We start from the raw sequence: 23,154 nt of genomic DNA on the forward strand, positions 1-23,154 counted from the left end.
CTTCTTCCACGAAGACCTCGAAGCATGAGCAGAAGGCGACTCAGAGCGCGACCCCGAACGAGACCTCCACCTCGAACGCTGAGTTCGTGACTTTTAAGTCTTCTTATCTTTCTTGCTTTTAAGTTTTGCAACGAGGAGCTTAGTCTCCCTCTCTCAAAGGGCCTTCAGTGTCATCTTCTTGCAAGAAGGGCAAACCTCGACGTCATGGTCGGAGCTCAGACACCAGACGCAGCACTCACGCGGATGGATCAGTGATTGACATTGTCTTGCCACATTCCCCGCAAGCTTTAAATCCGATCTTCTTCGAAGACATCGACAGAAGACAAATAGAACACAGAGAAAATCACAGACTAACAAAGTTACTGTAAAAGCTACAGACGATCCCTTGAAAACCGTTAGCGTCGACGCGGAAAAAAGGGAACTGATGTCATCACGCCGGCGTGGGCCTATTATGGTGTCGGTGACGTCAGCGGAGTCGCGCGCGATGCTGTGCCTCTATGACGTCGTCCACGTCGGCGCAAAGCTACAAAAAGAATTTCCGAATGTTGCCGACGCAAGGGGATATTCACAAGGTGAGGAATCCACTGGCATATGTATCTATCAGAATGCTTGTTTTGTTTACTTCCTTATACGGTTTTCCCCCGCCTCCCTCTACTTTTCTTATTTCTTCTGTGCACATTCAAATAATCTGGGGTGGAGGAAGGGTGGAAAATTATTCTCCTGCATTATTTTTTTATTTCAAAAATTTGTTTTTTGAGGCAGTCTACACAAATGGCCACCTTGCTGAATTAACAAGCATTGGCATAGCTAATAGGTCTCGCCTTTGGTACCTTTTAAGTGTTTAGCCATGCAGCAAATGAATAAACAGGAGGAAGGACATTGAAAAAAACCATGCAAATATGCTAAAAAAAATGAGAAAAAAAATGAACACAAATATAGATATCTCTACTCTCGAAGACCAACAGATTTGCAGTCAGCCTTGGACTTGGGGAACCTAGTTGAATGTGCGGAGTGCTCTTCACATGTGAAGATGCCTGGAATGTGGAGACATGCGGATGTTTGGATTGAGGAGTTTTGTTGAGCTACCTAGGGTGCATCAATTGACCCCTCTGGGTCTTCTAGTCCCAGGGAGCTACTTCTTGGTTCGAAATATGCATTTTTGTTAGTGAATGGCCTGCAACTTAGTTGAGCGGACGATGCAGGCCAGAATCTAACACGGAGGGCAGTTTCTGCCAGGAGCTACCCATAATCACTATACCCAGGGCTTTAAGTGGACCAGGTCCTGTCGGTGCTCAGCACCGGAGTTCTAAAAAACAGGTACTGAGATGGCCCCATCGGGCTCTCGCTCTCCATTCTTGCCCTCAAGGTGAAAAAAAGCTTAACTCGGCACAATACCACCCCATCACCGGTCTTTGATGTAGCTTCAAAGAGACTCTTGTTATTCATGCCTCCACTGTCAGGTGATACTCGGAAGATATGATCACGTGATCGAGATCTGAAAGCGTATGCCCTGGTATCTGTAGCGCGCAGGAGAGGATAGAGCAAAGGTCAGGCTCTAAATGTGACCGGTCTACATGATAAAGGTGCTTCAGTGTCCACAGCTGCCAAGCATTAGGAACTTGTAGACATGTTTCAGGCCAACAATAAATAAAAGTAAATATTTCACAAAGAGTTTGGCTTAACGTTCCTCAAGGAGCGTTATGGTTACTTCAACTCACAATTTCAGAATTAAAGCATTTTCAACATTATTCACAACAAAGTCAATGTTGTTACTCCCTTATTTTACGCAGAGAGCAACCACTGACAAAGCCAATAGTCCTGGTTTGTTTTAGGAGTGATGTCAGTTGTTGCAATAGATCTGGATGTACTAACAGAAAGAGGCATCAAAACACCAGTCGGGCGGCATACTGTGCTAAACACAGATGTGTAGCTTAACTGTTTAAATCACACCGTTAATTGCACAGGCCACGTCCCTGAGAGCGCCCCGCCCCTTCAGTTTTGTCATCAGACTTAAAGACCAAACTAGACACATCCATAGGAGGAAAAGTCATCAGGGGAAGCTTGTGCCACCCTCAGTACCCAGCAGGGACATCGCCTAAAATAAACGCTAAAAAACTTGCGGTGTGGAAGGTATCACGTGTTTGGCCCTGGAGACTGAGTCTTTCTCTTTTTGTTGGACTCTCACGTGACAGTTTTGCCTGAAATAGACATGTTCACCTGAAAACATCCTGGCAAGTAAATAAGGATGCATTATGTTGCCTACGCAAATACATAAATAAACAATGCGCTACATGTCCCCTTCTTTGGAGATGTTAAAAAAAACAGAATGAAAGAACTTCTTTCTCAAGATTATAAAATACAGTAGTAAAACACAAACTTCGCAAACGCCACATGAGCAGCCCCTAAGGGGGGGGTCAAAGAAGCATGAAAGAGCATGCCATGAAAACACACAGGAACCTGGCAAAGATGTGTGACAAATGCTTGCTGTACTCTGCCTAGTCACTGAAGGAAACCTATCTCCTGCAGTGCCCTGGGCATTCCCTTTTAGTATTTATGACGGGAAATTGCTCAAGAGCTGAAGCAACGCGTCCAACACATTTTTAAAAAGTCCCCCTGGCGGCCCTTGGAGTGTAACGCAGAGCCCAGAAATAGTTCCGAGGGGGCTACAAGCACCGGGCAGGTGAACAGCAGTGCAGTTTTTTTTGCTGATAATGTTATTTCATGCAGAAGATTGCACCAACAGGGACCCAGAGTAGGCCTCTGGCTTGGTATTTAAGAAACTACTGCTAGCGTTTCCTCGCTGTATTTTAAGATGTTATCCGCGTATTGTTGGTTATGTCACCTCAAAGGTTAGGCAAAATGTACCACAAAACAGACAATCGGTTTACTTTGCATGTATCTACATAGGCCTCCAACATTTTAGGAAATAAATACAAGGGACCTAAATGTGCTTGTTTCTTATGGTGAATGGTCCAGAAGAAAATCACCACAGCACTCACATTGTAATGACACTGAACAATAAATCTAGCCAAGACAGCGGAGTTAGCTGTGCAACATCACAATGGTCTCCACAATCTAAATAAATGCACACACCACCGGGGGTGTCTGTAGGGAAGCTGCGTCAATGGGGGGGGGGGGTTAACAATCATCCAGCATGTGCAGCAGGGAGTTCACTGCGATTCATCTGCAACAGTCTCTGGTGTCAGAAGGCAGTATTTAGGTAGTGAGACGCGCCAGAAACCAACATGACGATAACAGCTCAAGGAATATTTGAGGTGCAACGTCGCCACAAAGCCCCTGGAGACAATAGTGATAGGGTTGTCTCTGCACTGGTGGGATTCAAGCGAATGGCGCTAATGGCAAAGTTCCCAAGAAACAATGGGATAAAACAAGCCTTAGGCGGGGCAGTGAACAATCACCAAGAAAGTCAGCAAGGTGGTCCCTGCCAGCAGCATACCTAGACCAGCAAGCACCTCAAGAGCCTTGGCTCGGTGTCTCCAGTCGAAGAGGTGCGCAAATCAGGGAAACGGTTGGGTATTGAACCAGAGAGGCTAGCAGTAGAAGAACAGGCTCTCCTGTTATCCCCAAGTTTGAGTCTTTGATGTTTAGATGATATTGATCCTGGCAGAGCAAGTCGATTTACTCAAGACTATATGCAACTCTCACCCCGCTTTAAGAACAGTGCTGAAAATCAATTTGGACGGTCACCAGCAGCAAATGCAAGTCAGGCTGCAGTCCTCGGGTCACGATCAGCAGCTGTGTGACACCAGGGGTGGAGGGCTGAAGAGTGCATGCAGCCCAAGTGAGGCAGAAACTATTTGGGGTCCGTATCGGTGCTGCGTGTCTCTAGGAAGTTTGTCAGCACCGTGCGGAGATCCGGTGGTCTTAAGGACCAAATAGGGTGGGAGGGGTCCAACCCGTCTCACCGTTCCCAGCCCTTCATTTTTGGCCAATGGGGTCCTGGCAGCAGGTGTCACCCACCGGCCCACTGGTGGAGCATTTGGTAATCAGATGCAGAAGCTGGAGTTCCGATGCCGGGATCATGGAAGGCAACTCCCTCATTGAAGAGAGCGGGCCGCAGCAGCGCATCTGAGAGCCACCGCTCCACTCTAAAATCACTTCTTATGGTGACTTTCCGGAGTGCCCGTGTAAATGGAAGCTATTGACAGGGGCGCAACGGAGATCACAATTAAAACTTGCTTGTGCGTTCTCCCATTCTTGTTCCGTGACTGTAAAGCAATGTTTTACACATAGGTGTCTCGACCAAAATCCAGTTTTCAGTTCAGAAAAATGTAAATCCATTCTAGGTGCAACGCTGCCACCTACTGGAATATTGATATGCAAACAAAATAGATTTAATAAAAAGTGTTCGCACAGCAGAATAAGAGCTGCCAAGCGGCGGTGAAAGCGACCCTTGAAAACATGATAGACCACATGGCGCCCTGCGCGCCGCTGCTCCCTCCTGCCAGGTGGATACCACCACGCGCACGAGTGTCAGAAAAGTGAAGACCGATTACAAAAGGTCACTCGGCTGCCTAGGCGAGACGTAAAAATGGGCTGTTTTGGGGGAATATATAGCTTTCTAGGCACACCCACGGGTTTCACACCTGTTTCCATCAAACTGCAAGTAGATTGAAAAGAAAAAAAAATTGAGCAAGCACTGGCCAAATCCAACATGCGTCACCTTATAATGAAGGTGCAGAGCTTTTGCCAGTCTTTTAAAGTAGGATCTTAAAAACAAGCATTTACAATGCAATGGTTTCGTCTTTGGAAAAGTTAGTTATTGGCATTGTAAATGACAAAATTTGTATTTATGTGTTGGTTTTGAAAACAGATAAATAAATGGCATTGTCATTTAAATTGCCATTAGCTTAAACTCTGCACTCCCTCTGCACTCCCTAGTCACTCTCCACTCCCCAGTCACTCTCCACTCCCCAGTCACTCTCCACTCCCCAGTCACTCTCCACTCCCCAGTCACTCTCCACTCCCCAGTCACTCTCCACTCCCCAGTCACTCTCCACTCCCCAGTCACTCTCCACTCCCCAGTCACTCTCCACTCCCCAGTCACTCTCCACTCCCCAGTCACTCTCCACTCCCTAGTCACTCTCCACTCCCTAGTCACTCTCCACTCTCATTTTAAGCCTAGATTTTCATGATGTCTACTTTATTGACTGGTCCGAAGTTACTAGTTTTAACTAGGTGCAGGCCCACTAACCTGAAAATCAGCATGCAAACTATTTCAACAATTGCGGTCTGAAAAGTATAGAATCGGTTTGTATTTTGACCTTCCCACACAATATTATAACCTTTGTTAATTCAATTAAAATGAGTACATTTCTCACAAGAATTACAAAGGTATGGAGAATTGTAGGCATCAGCAACAGGTACTGGAGATCAGTTTGTGCATGAAGAATTCTGGAAAAGAGTAAGTTAAAACGCTACTCTACTGCCACTGAGAACTGTACCTAAACCAATAACGAGCACTGGCAAAGCCAAAGAGTCTGGCTTTATTATCCGGCCTTAGCGCTTTTGGCTTTTGCAATGATAGTTTTGTTTGATAGCACTTTATCAGTTTTCTAACCAGGTAAGCCAAAGAATTGTTTTCAACACGTCGGCCATCTAGGAACAGTAAAATAATTAAAGTACGGGGGAAAAAAACATTAGGAAAAGCATTAAAAAAAGACCAATCCTGCATATGTACATACAGACAGCATGCTCTGAATACTTTGCTAACTTTACCATTCTTCACCCTTCCCAAGATGACTAACGTGTCATGGAGCCATGAGTGACCTATCTTAGAACGCAAAATAATTAGAAAGAATTTAAAAAAAAGTATTCAAAGATAACACCCTATGTTTGCACACCGATGAACAGTCTTGATTGCCTGCAGGCTTTTCTTCAACAGTAAGCCTTGTCAGCCACCAACACATATGAAGTTGTAAGGCAGTGATCTATTTAACACTTTCCAATATGCCTGAACACATGTCTTTTCACTTTACCACTCACTAGTGTGACGTAGTAACTGGACCACTGCTGCTAACTCCAAGCTGCATTTCAACTAATATTGTAATCTTAAATGTAAATTAAGGAGTGAGGCCACCATTCAAGTGCTGAATGCCCAAAAAGAATGCATAATTCAACCACTAGTCAAGATACTAAAGATGTAGGCATGGCTAATGCCTGCTTGAACATAGAATTACGTTTACATACTAGTGCCTAAATTAGATGCTCGAACATAATCTCTGTAAACTCTCATTTAGCATGTCTTGTTACGAACTGTAACTCTTGCGTAGCCCGCCCCCAGTTCCAACACTTCACACCAGCTACAATGTCATCATCTACCACAATACAATCCCTTTCAACACACTGGTGCAGCAAATAGATAAGCACCAACTAGATAATCTTTCAACAAATATGACTCACTCAGTCACCTGTAACTGTATTTTTTCACACATCACACTAATCAAACCCACGATGCCCGCCTCTCCAAACCATGCGCATTATCCATCTCTATAGCACAGAAAGTCCTATGTCCGCATTTTATTACAGAGAGGAACACAGAATGACAGTATAGTGTGAGCACGGGGCTTTAAGTCACTGTTGTACATTTCCAGTAACAGCCTTTTCTCGTATAACCTATTGTAATCTAGAACGCTGGAACAATTCAAGAGATTCAATGTTATGTTCATCTGGTGATTTCAATAAAAGTAATGTACGCAAATAAGAGCTAAGAGGTGTGTACCAAAAAAGGGATACGTGAAGATATCCGTTAAAAAGTACACATTTAAAATATGAACAACTGGTGGTTAATTACAACAGTTTCTCATTTAAAGGCATCACAAAAAGGGCAAAAATTTCCCTCCCTTTTACACTATTTATAACGTTAAGGGAGAGTGTAACTACATGACCGCATATGCGTTGACTGTGCCTGAATTTGTGACATAATACAGCTGTTTGAAATAATCGGCAATTGCTTCCCTTACACCCACTCACGTGACATCACTTTGTCTATGCTTAGGAATGGACATTAACACCCCACTGCCCCATCCCTACTTACCATGACATCCTAGGCCTCTTCCTGTTCACACGAACCCTCCGTTGTATATACTACCGCCGCAACCCCAAATCAGATATACTGGTTGCCATGCAATACTGTGGGAAATGTAGTTCAATTGTAAAGACGAAGTCGGTTATTCGTTTAGGAGTGTAATTCTCACTGGACTACATCTCCTAGCCGATCAGTTCCGGGTCCTGGTCGGTACTAAAGAACAGCAGCAGGCTCCAACGATTATGTGTACATTGCAGTAGGCATAGTACTCCACTGCAAATAAGGCGCCATTTTGTAAAAATAATCATCCGCCTCCTGATGAACCGAAAATATGTATATCGTTCAAAACAGTAGCTGACATATAAAAAATAAAAAAACGTATACCATAAAAACTGCTTACTCATGGAGGCCATCTATAGGTTTAAAGATACGTTGTATAAAATAAAATGTTCTGCCATTCCACGACCCCTCATGTATTAATTAAATATGCCAGATCCATTGCTTTATGGCGTCTCTTTGATATTAATGTATTTACTAGAGACTCAGAACTCATGCACGCCAAAGACAAAGTTGCTAAACGTGAAATACATAGCAACGGAAATATGGCGTCCTCTTTTCATTTTGAATGCTGTGTGGGACGGCGTTATTACAACTAAGGCTAGTGTAGCAACCACAGTTGCCGACATTTGGCGGTGAAGCAGTGGGTTCGAGCCTAAGCGTCGGCTCAACATCCTGTAAATCTTTACGAATCTTTTGAGCTCTCCGTGCCTACAAAAACAAGAATGAGTCCATTGTGTGATGTAACTGGTGCTCACGTTAAGTGCTCCAATATCTGCGGATCTAGTTCTCACGATATAAAAATGTCACATATTTATGTATAGCGTCAGTAGCGGAGGGGGGACAAGAAAGGAACCACTCACCTGGACTTCCTCGGCCGGCCGCAAAATGGCCCAAACAAACCTCGACGAGCCAAAAAAAAAAAAAAAAGCCCAGCCCACTGCCGCATGACGTGGCCAAAAGAGAAAAATTCTCGGGAACGCCCCCGAATCTGGTCCGGCCTTGACAGACAGATCCGGCTCCCAATGGCTAGCCTCCATTTATGGAGCTAGCCAATGGGAGCCGGGGGACGTTCCTGAAGTCCTTGAGTCAATGGATTTCGCCCGCGCCGAAAAGCTGAGCAGAGCGCAGCCTTCGGCAGGCGAAACCCAAAAAGTGGTAAAAAACAAACATTTTAAAATACTGGTTGAAAAGCAAACTTATGGCACCTCAATTGTACATCGAATCCAATATTTTTAACTATTATAAATGGAATGGTTTACTTTTCAAATACATTTCACACAGGATAATCTGAAAATAAATAAAAATGACGAAGGAAATGCAAGAATGGAAGGGAAATGTTTGCAAAGGGCTATTTTACTTTCCATACGATTCAGCTATCTGGTAGCCTGTGGAGCAGACTCATGGGCCAAGAGAAGAGCAAAGCATGTACTTTCATGTAATACATGGAATGCAGGAGATAAAACAAAACAAGCACTGGCGTTGCCAATAGGTCTCGCAGTAGGAAAGTTGGAGCTATTGGTTTTGTAAATGACAAAGCCCTTTATGTATTTAAAATGATAACCAAAGTGAAAGGCATTGTTATTTGCAATTGTAATGGCTCCAACTGTCGTACTGCGAGACCTATTGGCAACGTGAGTGGTTTTTCGTGTGTGAGTGGCGTTGTGTGTGTGAGTGGCGTTGCGTGTGTGAGTGGCGTTGCGTGTGTGAGTGGCGTTGCGTGTGTGAGTGGCGTTGCGTGTGTGAGTAGCGTTGCGTGTGTGAGTGGCGTTGCGTGTGTGAGTGGCGTTGCATGTGTGCGTAGTTGAGTGGCGTTGCGTAGTTGAGTGGCGTTGCGTAGTTGAGTGGCGTTGCGTAGTTGAGTGGCGTTGCGTAGTTGAGTGGCGTTGCGTAGTTGAGTGGCGTTGCGTAGTTGAGTGGCGTTGCGTAGTTGAGTGGCGTTGCGTAGTTGAGTGGCGTTGCGTAGTTGAGTGGCGTTGCGTAGTTGAGTGGCGTTGCGTAGTTGAGTGGCGTTGCGTAGTTGAGTGGCGTTGCGTGTGTGAGTGGCGTTGCGTGTGTGAGTGGCGTTGCGTGTGTGAGTGGCGTTGCGTGTGTGAGTGGCGTTGCGTGTGTGAGTGGCGTTGCGTGTGTGAGTGGCGTTGCGTGTGTGAGTGGCGTTGCGTGTGTGAGTGGCGTTGCGTGTGTGAGTGGCGTTGCGTGTGTGAGTGGCGTTGCGTGTGTGAGTGGCGTTGCGTGTGTGAGTGGCGTTGCATGTGTGCGTAGTTGAGTGGCGTTGCGTAGTTGAGTGGCGTTGCGTAGTTGAGTGGCGTTGCGTAGTTGAGTGGCGTTGCGTAGTTGAGTGGCGTTGCGTAGTTGAGTGGCGTTGCGTAGTTGAGTGGCGTTGCGTAGTTGAGTGGCGTTGCGTAGTTGAGTGGCGTTACGTAGTTGCGCGGCGTTGCGTAGTTGCGCGGCGTTGCGTAGTTGAGCGGCGTTGCGTAGTTGAGCGGCGTTGCGTGTAGTTGCGTGGCGTTGTGAAGTTGCGTGGCGTTGCGAAGTTGCGTGGCGTTGCGTAGTTGCGTGGCGTTGCGTAGTTGCGTGGCGTTGCGTAGTTGCGTGGCGTTGCGTAGTTGCGTGGCGTTGCGTAGTTGCGTGGCGTTGCGAAGTTGCGTGGCGTTGCGTAGTTGAGTGGCGTTGCGTAGTTGAGTGGCGTTGCGTAGTTGAGTGGCGTTGCGTAGTTGAGTGGCGTGGCGTAGTTGAGTGGCGTTGCGTAGTTGAGTGGCGTGGCGTAGTTGAGTGGCGTGGCGTAGTTGAGTGGCGTGGCGTAGTTGAGTGGCGTGGCGTAGTTGAGTGGCGTGGCGTAGTTGAGTGGCGTGGCGTAGTTGAGTGGCGTGGCGTAGTTGAGTGGCGTGGCGTAGTTGAGTGGCGTGGCGTAGTTGAGTGGCGTGGCGTAGTTGAGTGGCGTTGCGTAGTTGAGTGGCGTTGCGTTGTTGCGTGGCGTTGCGTAGTTGCGTGGCATTGCGTAGTTGCGTGGCGTTGCGTAGTTGCGTGGCGTTGCGTAGTTGCGTGGCGTTGCGTAGTTGCGTGGCGTTGCGTAGTTGCGTGGCGTTGCGGCGTTGCGTAGTTGAGTGGCGTTGCGGCGTTGCGTAGTTGAGTGGCGTTGCGTAGTTGAGTGGCGTTGCGTAGTTGAGTGGCGTTGCGTAGTTGAGTGGCGTTGCGTAGTTGAGTGGCGTTGCGTAGTTGAGTGGCGTTGCGTAGTTGCGTGGTGTTGCATGTGTGAGTGGCGTTGCGTTGTTGCGTGGCGTTGCGTAGTTGCGTGGCGTTGCGTAGTTGCGCGGCGTTGCGTAGTTGAGCGGCGTTGCGTAGTTGAGTGGCGTTGCGTAGTTGAGTGGCGTTGCGTAGTTGCGTGGCGTTGCGTAGTTGAGTGGCGTTGCGTAGTTGCGTGGCGTTGCGTAGTTGAGTGGCGTTGCGTAGTTGAGTGGCGTTGCGTAGTTGAGTGGCGTTGCGTAGTTGAGTGGCGTTGCGTAGTTGAGTGGCGTTGCGTAGTTGAGTGGCGTTGCGTAGTTGAGTGGCGTTGCGTAGTTGAGTGGCGTTGCGTAGTTGAGTGGCGTTGCGTAGTTGAGTGGCGTTGCGTAGTTGAGTGGCGTTGCGTAGTTGAGTGGCGTTGCGTAGTTGAGTGGCGTTGCGTAGTTGAGTGGCGTTGCGTAGTTGAGTGGCGTTGCGTAGTTGAGTGGCGTTGCGTAGTTGAGTGGCGTTACGTTGTTGCGTGGCGTTGCGTAGTTGAGCGGCGTTGCGTAGTTGAGCGGCGTTGCGTGGCGTTGCGTAGTTGCGTGGCGTTGCGTAGTTGCGTGGCGTTGCGTAGTTGCGTGGCGTTGCGTAGTTGCGTGGCGTTGCGTAGTTGCGTGGCGTTGCGTAGTTGCGTGGCGTTGCGTAGTTGCGTGGCGTTGCGTAGTTGAGTGGCGTTGCGTAGTTGCGTGGCGTTGCGTAGTTGCGCGGCGTTGCGTAGTTGCGCGGCGTTGCGTAGTTGAGTGGCGTGGCGTAGTTGAGTGGCGTGGCGTAGTTGAGCGGCGTTGCGTAGTTGAGCGGCGTTGCGTAGTTGAGCGGCGTTGCGTAGTTGAGCGGCGTTGCGTGGCATTGCGGCGTTGCGTAGTTGCGCTGCGTTGCGTAGTTGAGTGGCGTGGCGTAGTTGAGTGGCGTGGCGTAGTTGAGTGGCGTTGCGTAGTTGAGTGGCGTTGCGTAGTTGAGTGGCGTTGCGTAGTTGAGTGGCGTTGCGTCGTGGCGTTGCGTTGCGTAGTTGCGTGGCGTTGCGTAGTTGCGTGGCGTTGCGTAGTTGCGTGGCGTTGCGTAGTTGCGTGGCGTTGCGTAGTTGCGTGGCGTTGCGTAGTTGCGTGGCGTTGCATGTGTGCGTGGCGTTGCGTAGTTGCGTGGCGTTGCGGCGTTGCGTGGCGTTGCGGCGTTGCGTGGCGTTGCGGCGTTGCGTAGTTGAGTGGCGTTGCGGCGTTGCGTAGTTGAGTGGCGTTGCGTAGTTGAGTGGCGTTGCGTAGTTGAGTGGCGTTGCGTAGTTGAGTGGCGTTGCGTAGTTGAGTGGCGTTGCGTAGTTGCGTGGCGTTGCATGTGTGAGTGGCGTTGCGTAGTTGCGTGGCGTTGCGTAGTTGCGTGGCGTTGCGTAGTTGCGTGGCGTTGCGTAGTTGAGTGGCGTTGCGGCGTTGCGTAGTTGAGTGGCGTTGCGTAGTTGAGTGGCGTTGCGTAGTTGAGTGGCGTTGCGTAGTTGAGTGGCGTTGCGTAGTTGCGTGGTGTTGCATGTGTGAGTGGCGGTGCGTTGTTGCGTGGCGTTGCGTAGTTGCGTGGCGTTGCGTAGTTGCGCGGTGTTGCGTAGTTGAGCGGCGTTGCGTAGTTGAGTGGCGTTGCGTAGTTGCGTGGCGTTGCGTAGTTGCGTGGCGTTGCGTAGTTGCGTGGCGTTGCGTAGTTGCGTGGCGTTGCGTAGTTGAGTGGCGTTGCGTGGTTGAGTGGCGTTGCGTGGTTGAGTGGTGTTGCGTGGTTGAGTGGCGTTGCGTGGTTGCGTGGCGTTGCATGTGTGAGTGGCGTTGCGTTGTTGCGTGGCGTTGCGTAGTTGAGCGGCGTTGCGTAGTTGAGCGGCGTTGCGTAGTTGAGCGGCGTTGCGTAGTTGCGTGGCGTTGCGTAGTTGCGTGGCGTTGCGTAGTTGCGTGGCGTTGCGTAGTTGCGTGGCGTTGCGTAGTTGCGTGGCGTTGCGTAGTTGCGTGGCGTTGCGTAGTTGAGTGGCGTTGCGTGGTTGAGTGGCGTTGCGTGGTTGAGTGGCGTTGCGTGGTTGAGTGGCGTTGCGTGGTTGAGTGGCGTTGCGTGGTTGAGTGGCGTTGCGTGGTTGAGTGGCGTTGCATGTGTCAGAGGCTAAATGTAGCACAGGGAGACCTCCAGTGGTAAGACAATCCAAAACAACTTAGAAAACATTTGACAGTATGAAGAGATCAAACTCATGAACAAGCGTGATACACCTAAGCTAAAAATCATGATAAATAACAACACACATTAGAAGTGAAACTGCAAGTACAGAAGGACCAGCTTTGCTTGTTTAAAACTCCCACTTCAGGCAGATGAGTGTAATGTGTAAAGCGTCTTGTGCACATGAGCAGATCGGAGTCTGGAAGCAAATACAAAGAAGAGGAATGACTGAGGCGCATTGGTGTGAAGCACATCAAAGGGCTTCTCCTCCCCTAATTAGCCGTTCTGGGGAAACTGAAAGTACGGCCGGCCTGCGGCCGGCCATGAATAATTAGGGGAGGAGAAGCCCTTTGATGTGCTGGGCTGGCTGGCCCTGAATGCGCGTGCATGTTATCACGTGGTTCACGGGCACTGCAAGAAAACCGCGGCTGAAAGCCCTTTGGTTTGACGAGAAAATAGCCGACTTGAATTCTCCCCATTTCCCATTCCTGCGGAATGGTAAAGGCTCGACCTAAACAACTCTCAAAGTCTGATTTTCAGTCATATCCCAGAAAAATAACCCTGCTCAGCTTTTACAGACAACTGGGGGTGGGATGTGACAGGGCACCACACAGCAGGAGGTGGATGCGAATATTTTCAGGGGGGCGCACGGGAGGGAGAGCGCTAAGAGACATGCACTATCACAGAGTGCTAAATGAAAAATAAAGAGTTGTTTCCTAAATGTTAGAAGGTGAAGGCTAAAAGTACGCCAAATCATAAGGATTAGAAAAAATCTGATTCAAGAGGGTGACGAGAAGAGGAAGGCAATCCATTGAACAAGAAGCAAGCAACTAAATGACCATGCCAAACAGTGGTAAGCAATGGGCTGGCTGTAAGCTTCCTTGAAGTTCACAATAGGACTTTCGCAACCAGACAGCTCATGTTGTCTGGTAGGCGAGATCGAAGAATAGACTGCCAGTTAGGCAAGCATTGACAATGCCAATAATCTTGCTTAGCTTTGCATACAAGCAAGACCGACTGTGTGGCAAAGCCGGTTTAACCTTTTCGATGCTGATGACGAGCTCAGCTCGTCATCACCCACGGGTGTCATGTGCTGATGACGAGCTGAGCTCGTCATGGTGCCAGCAAAATGGCAATTTGCAGCACAGCGCAAAAATCCCCGCAGCAGCCATGTGGTTAAAACAGTCTGCCAAGATCCATGTTGCTTCATCCACACCATCATCATAAAACTTTATTCGATTTGAAAAGAATCATAATGTATACATTTGGAACATACACATTGACAAATGGTATTTCATATCAAAAAGGTTCAGACGCACAGCATACAGAAGGTCATAAGCACATTATCAGTAAACATACAACCTAATTTTACAAATTTTTAGTTACCTATTTGCATATTCTGTCAACTAAAGAGACCGAAATAAAATTTACTATAGATTGTCAAACTACAGCATCGTATATATCAGCGTGTTAACGTCTCACGCCAACCCACATGGTTTTTGCGAGATAGCTGCAAAGCGAAGATCATCCACACTTCTGCTGCATTTTTTCTAGTGACCACTAAGAGGCACTGAAAGGCCGCAACCCATGGTTTTTAAAGTGCCTTTGTTTACAATGTTACGTTTTGAACATTAATCAATAATAAAAAGCTTGCAAGGGTGTATCAAACATAGAAAGGGAGTAAAGAAGAAAATAAGAGAAAGGGCAAATGAGATGAATACGAAAGTTATCCAATCTTTATTGAGAAAGGACCGACTGTGGAATATGGAATACAATGCGGTCTTTCGACAGTGGGAGCATTCTGTAGCAAGACTACAGAAATTCAACAAGCATTGGAAATGCAATAGGTCTCGCAGCATTAGAGTTAGTGCTTTTAGAATTGTTTATGGGTTTTTTTGTAAATCTTTAGCATTTTTGTTTCCTGTAGCCAATGCTAAAGAATTAAAAAAAAAAACCATAAACATTTCTAAAAGCTCTAACTCAAATGCTCCGAGACCTATTCCACTGTGTGAGGGTGAGGGGTTGAGGGTGAGTGAGGGACCGCAAAGCTATGGGGGGCAGAAATACCACAGGAGGGGGCTATAGCATAAATACCACTGGGAGTTGATAGAGCGGGAAAACGGCCAGAGATTTGCAGGGCAGAGAGAGCACCACAGCGAGACAGCAAGGTGCGAACTGTGTGAGATATTGTGACCGGCGCACGGTGGGGCATTCCCAGGGTAGAAACGCACTGGGACAGTGGCAGGACAGAGAACCCGCGCGAAGCTGGAATGGCAAGAAGATCTCTGGGGTTGGTATGGGTTGAGTACCACTAAGGCTGGTAGGAGGGGTGTACCACGTGAGACTGGGGAGTGTGAAATAGGAGCAGCTTTGTGAAAAACGCCGGAGGGTGGTCCGTGGAGAATTTGGAGATTATTGAAAGCATGGCGGCGCCCCCAGATGTTCTTGTTCTGCGTACAGTGTTGTGGACGCGCAAATAGCCGGAAATACGTGAATTGCTCACGGCAGCAGCGGCGGTGTTGCAGGACTCCTGCATGGTGCTTGCCAGAACTTGGATAACTTCAGAGAATACGGATAAAGTACATTTCAATGCACGCAGGAGACTCCAGGAAAAGGTGCAAGGCGCACCGAAAATGGAACTGCCTGACAGGATGCAGATTTAGAAGGTCGCGTGCCAAATGCAAATAATTAAGACAGTGCTGCATTCCGTAATGTAGCCCGTGAAGCAGCATGCTGGAACAATGACAGAGGGATCTGCTTAGCAAAACAGTCATTCCAGGGAAAACAGCATGACCAGGCGAGAGCAGAATGCTGTGACGCACTTAAAGCAGGCATGGAAATTCTGCCAGGCTAACTCAATCTATCTTCGATGATTCAAGTCTCTTCTGCAGGTAAAGATTACGAAGCGGACGGCACATGAGCGTTTGTTATAATGCAAACCGCTCGAGCTAACTCGACAGACGTCTGAAGCAGGACCAGGGCGCCTAGAAGACCACCCGAGGTGATACACAGTGGTATGCAAGGGATGGCACACACTCATTCGATCTCACGCAGGTTCACATAATAACAGCTCTCTAACACTCTAGGTCAAATTTTGAGGTGCATATTAGGGAGTCAGGGAGGAGATGTGGTGGTGGGGGGGAGGGGGGGTAGTGTTGCTAAAGGAGATTTTGAAAATCGTCAGGTCATTTAAGATATAAATGCGCGAGCGATAAGGATTAACACAACCAAGAATGGGGAAATGAAGCAAAATACACGCAGAATGGGGCAAGTGGCAAGACAAACTTGAAACAAAAGGGGGAGGGTAAGGGTTCGTAGGCATGCTATAGATGCCGATCCTGCCACGCCTCTGTAGCAAACTAGAAACTATATGGTAGGCAGGGACATTCGGAAAGATGTCAGCTACTTTAGGCAGTGTTCTATCTACCGTAACAGCATAAAAAATGTTTTAAAAAACGGTTCGACTTAATGGTTTGACGGTAAGAGCTGTAATTTTAAGTACTGAAAAATAGAGCTTGTGCAAAATTCCATGAAAAATAAACTGGAAATCTTTAGATTTATACAGCAGCTGAGGAAATTGCCCACTTATTTTCATTTTTTTCCATTTCAAAATACTTATTTTTTTTCACGTTGCATACAGACATGTAACATAATTTTGTTAAAGATTTGATCCAAACTTCAAGTTACCGGCAATATTTTCCATTATACAGAAAACCATGGCAGTTCACAGCAGCTGTGCTTTAATGTACAACAAATCGGGAATCTTTTTTTATTCCACTGATACATTTGCCTTTTAGCGGAATTGGAAGTAACATTTTCTTAACAGCTAAGGTGTGTTTAAATTGTGCCTGTGGTGGTGGGCCCGCACACTCGATGGTGACCCAGAGCTAAACAGAGAAAGACAGAAAACGAAGAAAGACCGAGGAAGATATAGATAGAAAAACAGTCACAAAGGAAGACAACAAAGATGAAAACAAGACGGAGGGAAGAGAGGGGAGGGGGGAGGAGAAATGCGACAGGGGAAATGCGAGACGGCGGGAAGGGGAGGGGGCGGAGCGGGTACAATAAACAAGACGGAGGGAAGAGAGGGGAGGGGGGAGGAGAAGTGCGACAGGGGAAATGCGAGACGGCGGGAAGGGGAGGGGGCGGAGCGGGTAAACAAAGACGGACGTGCACGCGCTTTTAAGCTCAATGCGCATGCGCATTGAGCTTAAAAGTCACGGGCACTGCAAGGAATCGCCACGATTCCTTGCAGTGTGGATAAAGAGCGGATAAGTCCCAATACTCTCGCCTTGCTCGATGCGCATGCACATCGACAGGCGAGACCTAATATTTTTTTACAATGTTGTTTTCTTTTCCAACTCTGCTTGATCCTGTAAGCGGGAAATATGGTGCTCTTAGCACAGCAAACATTTAACGGATACCATTTTTAGGGGTGGTGGAAATCCTTTCCTGCTCATAATCACCCGCACCAGACATCTTTAAAAAAAAAAAAAAAAAACAACCTCTGTGGTAAAGTAGCTTTTGTAGTAAAGCTTCACTGTTCGACTAGAAGTAGTAAAGGAAGGAACAAGTTGCCTATAGCATGAAGTTGCAGGTAAATACTGCTATTGGGAGCGTTTACTACAGCAATACAGTAACCAAACTTCAATCAAAGAGCACACCCATAATTATCCATCCTCAAACTATCAGTAGAAGGATAAACATCAGTATATCAAAAACATGGCTGGGAAGATTCCATACAATGGTACGAGGACTGGCCAGCAAACTAACATTTTCACCGACACCAGTTATTTCCTTTTTTTATTAAAACTTCACAGCTAAATTTACGAATACATGTATGTCCCTTTAAACATCGCAGAGTCCCTGTGAACAAAATTGTGGCCGAATACCGATATCAACCAGAATCTACAGATTCCAGCTAACAGCCAAATCATTAAGCTACAAAGTCCTGTTCTGAACACTTTGGGCATGTGAGCATAAATACTTCATTAGATGAAAGCCAGATGGGCATTTGACAGATAGCAAAAGCTGTTGGTTAGCAATGCAACTATAAATACAAGATAGTATAGTCCAAAAAATGCATTTAAACACATTGTCACTTTACAGGAGGCCACAACCTTTCTTATAAAGCGAAACAAATCTGATCTCTCACATGTGCGTATACAAGAGCGATGCACCAAGCTAATGTAGACTGGAGAGCACAAGGCACCAATCAAATGAACGAACTAGCAACAAACAGCACACTGGATAATGCCTCAAAGAGGAGGTTGAAACCGCTTTTCACACAAAAGAAAAAACAATTAACTATGAAGTGAGGGAGAATGCAAAAGAGGGCGTTTACCAGATGCACCACACGTATATGACTATTTAAGTGTTAACGCTTCAACAAGCATGTGCGAGGTGAACAAACCCTATACTCAATTCGAGATTTACCGTACATGTTTACATAAAAAAAGCTAAAAGCGCTGTAATTTTTTTTATATAGCTTTTGCATGAAATGACTTCTAAGTAGCGTAGTTAAGCCAAGCACAGATAACCCAGCAGAGGGCAATATTGAACAAGGTACAGGAGCAAAGACGCGACGCAGAAACGGCAGTATCAGTGGGCATTGCGCACCATTAACGTTCAGCACGTGAAGAATGGGCGTACTAATAACCAATACATCAATAAAGCAACACTTGGAATAAATGCAAACGCCCGTAAAACTTTTCAGGTCCGTCTCTTACCTTATGTTGGCGCAGACCAGATTTCTCTTTAGAGAAAAAATAAAACGTCTCTATATATGAAAAGAGAATAATAATCACCTTTTCCTTGTTTTTTTCGTCCCTCCTTTAGTGGCCTTGGCCCCCTTTTTCTGGTCTAATCCCATTCCATTACTTTCAAGGATCGCAACTGGTGATGAAAAGCACAAGGCAGCTGCTCATAAGTAACGGTTCTTCTTCTGAAGGCTTATGCGGCGCTCACACCGAAGATGCCATTAAGCTGGTGCAAATCCATCGCTTAGGGTTAACAGCACAGCGACAACGTGTTATCAAGCTTGGTAACGGTGGGAGTGGCTATGGAGGAGGAGCCGTGATTAACTACACCGCCAGCCTCTGTACTAGTAAAAGCTTGTACCGCTAGAAAGGTACCAGTGGGTGTTTCCGGATCAGTTATCGTGCTCAAGTTTACCAAATAGAAACGAGCGTTTGTTAATTAAAATAGCTGCAAACGTGTGTTCGGCATACATTAACGCTGTCCAATGTGAACTGTAGGAAGGCTATCTGAAACATTTCCTGAAGTAAAAGCTCTCTGCTGAAGTCCTCATTGCATTTCATCAAAAAGTAAACTGTACCCGAAAACCAGGACAACCACTACTTCTTCCCTACGATTCGGCATTCAGCAGCATACAGTGAAAAGCGCTATACAGAGCAACAAATACGCGAACTGGGAAGGCCACGCAAGCTGCATACACAACAGAGGGTTCCCGAAGGAGCAGGATAAGGACGTCTGCTTTGTCTCCAAGAAAATATTCAATTTCTGCTAGGAACCGCGGTGCACAGTCCGGCTGAACAACAAGTTGTAGCTGCCTTCATTCCTGGCCAGAGGAAGCGACAGGGTACTCCAGCCGGTTGTGAGGCGTATAAATAAGTAATGTCGTGCTCACCAGCGTGGGTGGAGTCCATGGCAAAGCTGGGTTGAAGTACTCCACACGCGGTTAGTCAACCAGAGCTCTGGGCTGTCCCGACCTCAAGACTGCCCGGGACAGCTGGCAAGCATCAGGGAATTGAGACTAGTAAGGGCAGCAGCGTGTGTAAGACGCAGGAGGCAAATGCACTTCAGTAATACCAGCCCAGCTGCCTTAAGTCATCAGTGCCAACAATTAATTTAAGCGAATACTTTTCTGCCAACAGGCTGAATTTGAAAGCAGAATGTTTAGAGATGAAGCAGTTTAAATGAACTCTTAGGGTGGCTTCAACATGGTCGGTATCGGGACAAATAAGATGTCAAACAATAACGCACACAACCTGGATTTTAACATTTGTTTAGTCAAATCTTTTAAAAAGATCTTTTGGAATTGTCACAATCTACTACGGGTGGTTTCTAAAAATGCGGCATGCATCTTTCTTCTACGAAGCGCGAGAAACAAAAAGACGGCATAGCAGGGAAATTATGCACTTCTGAACTAAGGCACGATGCAAACCACAAACTGAATTATGAAAAAAACAGTCTCTATTAACACACTACCTCCATTTTAAAGGGGCACTTTTTCACATCCCTCAACACCCAACATTTCCCAACCATTGTTTTAGTTTTCTATTCTCATTTCTTCTCATGCAGCAGTGAGTGGTAACATTTAGCTTGTTTACAAAACAACCAACTAAGGGGTGGCATTCTATCCCAATGTACACGTTAACTTGTAAGGGGATGTTGTGCTCCAATACTATGATGGAGCAGAGATGACATTTAGTTTCTATACAGTTTCAGAACTCAAACTCATTACCTTGGAGCCAGCGACATTTTGCAACACATGTAAGTGTAATGCCAATTACTTCCAATGGAGTACAGGCAGACACGCTAATTCGATACTAGGAGTAAGCCCAAGATGATGTGCCCTCACTTGTAGTGTATGTGATGGACAACACACTTTTAAATTAGTTTTTAAATTGAACACCAAACAAGCCTTTACATTAAGTGTCAGCCCTGTGTCACGGAAACCGCTGGTGAATCAAGATTGGGCTGTGCAACTAATCACAGGATAGTCAGGAGCTACACATTTTCAGGAACCGTAAATAAGGTGTACAGAATTGATGCCAATTACTAGCCATATATAAACAGATGGGACATGGGGAAGAGTGGCAAAGGAGTTTGCATATGACAAAAAGTGCCCTCCTGCGTCTCCTATCGAAACTTCAGATATTAACTGCTACCAACTACAGTAGAGAACGTAGCACACACCCTTCAGCAGCAAAACTGTGCAGATCGATCCAGCTTGACTCCAAGAAACTGCGTAAAAAGACTGTGTAGCAGACTGACCTGGACTTAACCATACGTTATTGACCGACGTTTCATAACTAACACTCGCAAGTGCAAAGCAACCCAAACAGAAAAGTAATTCACATTTACCAGAGTACTGTGGAGAATAGTGACTTCAAATAGTTAATCAAAAGCAGGCTTGGATAGCTGTCCAAATCATTTTTTTTTTATCTTGCAACAAAAAGCAGCTTAGATAATGACGAAAAGGATTCTTCACAAGATAACTTTTTGAAAGGTATACTGTGATGGAACCGAAAGCCTATTACAATTTCCCCACAAAAAGAAAGTCTTGGTCGGAAATAAGCTTGATCACGAAAAGAAAACCTTTTTCTCGGCATAACTGAGCAAACAAACTCAGACACTTGCTGAGGCAGCATAAGGAAAAGTAGCTAAAATAACTAGCATGTCCAATACTAATTTCATCCGCCTCCCTTTAACCTCCCCTCGCCAAAAGTCCACTTTCTGTATGTAGTCCAAGTAAACAAACTTGAAATTGCTGAATTTACAAGTCAAAATACTCTACTTCACCAACCATGTGTGAAAGTCTTTCATGCAGCATGCTAAACTTGTTGCACCAATTATCGTGCAACACTACGTTGCCAGAAACTATTTTAACCCAGTAAATTTCAATATGGCAAAAGTTCTGCATTTCAAATCTCTAAAGAGTACACGAGTTTTATATATTATGCAAAATGATGTGATTTCTTTTATTAGAGAAAAACAGCAGTTAACCATAGCCATTTGTTTTAACCCTCGTTCTGTATGATCCTAATATGGCTCGTGCAGGAGACTATAGTGAGACCCTTTCAGAAGCAGACAGCAGTATCAGACATTAACCAACCATATGAACCTCAGACATAACACCAATACAAGGTTGGGTCTTCGACTAGAAAAATGTACAAACTTAGAGGCCAAGGGGAAGCATATACTTTTTCCAAACTCGGCTCCAGAATAAAAGAGAAAGCCTACTAAAGGTAGATTAATGTCAGTACGTTGGAGTGACGCACGTTTCGACGTGCTACACAAGTAAAACATCTTAATACAGCACATAAAACATTAAAAACGGGTAACCTGCAAGAGGATTTAAAAAAAATAATAGAGTCCAACTTTAATACAGTAATCCGGCCGCTCATTGATGCTGCAGTGCAATTCCGGAGAGGCTAGTAATGGAAGAATTACCTGTGCCTTCGCTTTCTCGGGTGAGACAAGGAACGGGAGCGTGACCGGGACTTGGAGAAGGAACGGGAACGAGATCGGGATGGCGTCCTTGAACGTGACGAACGAGAACCAGATTTGGATCTCGCCATTTTCACAAATGTAGACTAGCCCAGATCCAGCGTCAGCAATCACACCTGTTGCAAGAAAAGAAAAACAATCAAGTTTCCTTCAGTATCTGTCGGACAGGCACTTGTTAGCAGTGAGGTACAAAATGAAAAACAATTCTCGTTCGTTTAAAATCTTCAACAGCACAAACCCATTCGCATACATCGTTTCCTGTAGCACAAATAAAAAATTCTACTCGGCCCAGTAGAATTTTACCCAGAACCTCAGACGAGTTGATGAACTAGTTATGTGAGATGTGGCTTCAGAAGGACTTCACAAAGCTTTCGTCAAGCGAACAGGCAGCGGGGCTGTGATTCCTGCGCGGTTTAAGTGAAAAACTTCCTGTTAACTATTCAAGCACAGGTGCAGGTAGGTTCCGGGGGTGATCCTGCTGCCCCGAAGCATATGCCAAGCGCTGTGGTATTCTAGGTCTCAAACTGATCGTGTGAAAGTACCTCGATACGGTTTCTCTTTGGAGTCAATGCTGCTCGACCAGCAGCCCCTCTACGCCTCCCACCCTTCTCTTAAAGGGGAAGTCTGAAAGTGAATAGGAAGTGTGCCACGATAGTCGGCCTCTGAAACCGCTCACGGGGGCATTTAATTTTAGCCCAGTCTTACCCGTGTCAGTTAATTCTCCCCCCCCCCCAATTCTGCTTACTTTAAACCATTAGAAAAACGTTTCGAGGTGTGTGGCTTGTCTTAGATCCAGAACTGCAGATACAAACTGGTGCAAAATAGATTCACCCATCCCCAAAAGCACTAACAATCGCGCAGGGTGAGAACAGGGCCTGCCCAGGAAATCGGAGAAGCAGGAGTTACACAATTCACATCAATAGAGCAGGGCCCACAGATAACTCCCCTTTTCCTTCAAATGACGTTACATCAACGGTCTCCAATCCTACATCCGTACTGCAGGCACATCTAATTTAGTCACGCATTTAAATGCTTCTGTCACATGGATACGACTTCAAATTGGCAAAACTATAGAACTGAAAATACAAATTCTATGTCCACGCTCTTTTAGAAGGTTCTTATAAATACCAAGGGAAAACATTCTTCCATATCATTCTTTCATATCATTCAAGTCCATCCATTTAAAACCAGTATTGTCTAATAGGTAAAGTTCCGGTAAGTGACCTCCCCAAAAAACCTGCATATATTGCGATTGCTCCCCGAGATGCCAATGAACCCTTTTTCCCATAGACACAGAATGGTCAAACCCCTTTGATACATCTGGCCCATAGACCTTTGCATGAGACGGGGCCTGACCCTCA

General features: G+C 46.3%; 1 protein-coding gene across 2 annotated transcripts in view; it reads right to left on the reverse strand.

Moving 5' to 3' along the window:
* The window catches only part of THRAP3 (thyroid hormone receptor associated protein 3), a 269,684-nt gene that overhangs the window by 189,673 nt on the left and 56,857 nt on the right, over positions 1-23,154 (reverse strand). For both annotated transcript variants that reach the window (XM_086956473.1, XM_086956472.1), the window contains exon 3: positions 21,737-21,909. In XM_086956473.1, the coding sequence (XP_086812599.1) occupies positions 21,737-21,864 (128 nt within the window). In that variant the 5' untranslated portion in view covers positions 21,865-21,909. The remainder of the gene's footprint in view (positions 1-21,736; positions 21,910-23,154) is intronic.

This window comes from Lissotriton vulgaris, chromosome 2_1 (assembly GCF_964263255.1).
Source record: "Lissotriton vulgaris chromosome 2_1, aLisVul1.2, whole genome shotgun sequence".
NCBI lineage: Eukaryota > Metazoa > Chordata > Amphibia > Caudata > Salamandridae > Lissotriton > Lissotriton vulgaris.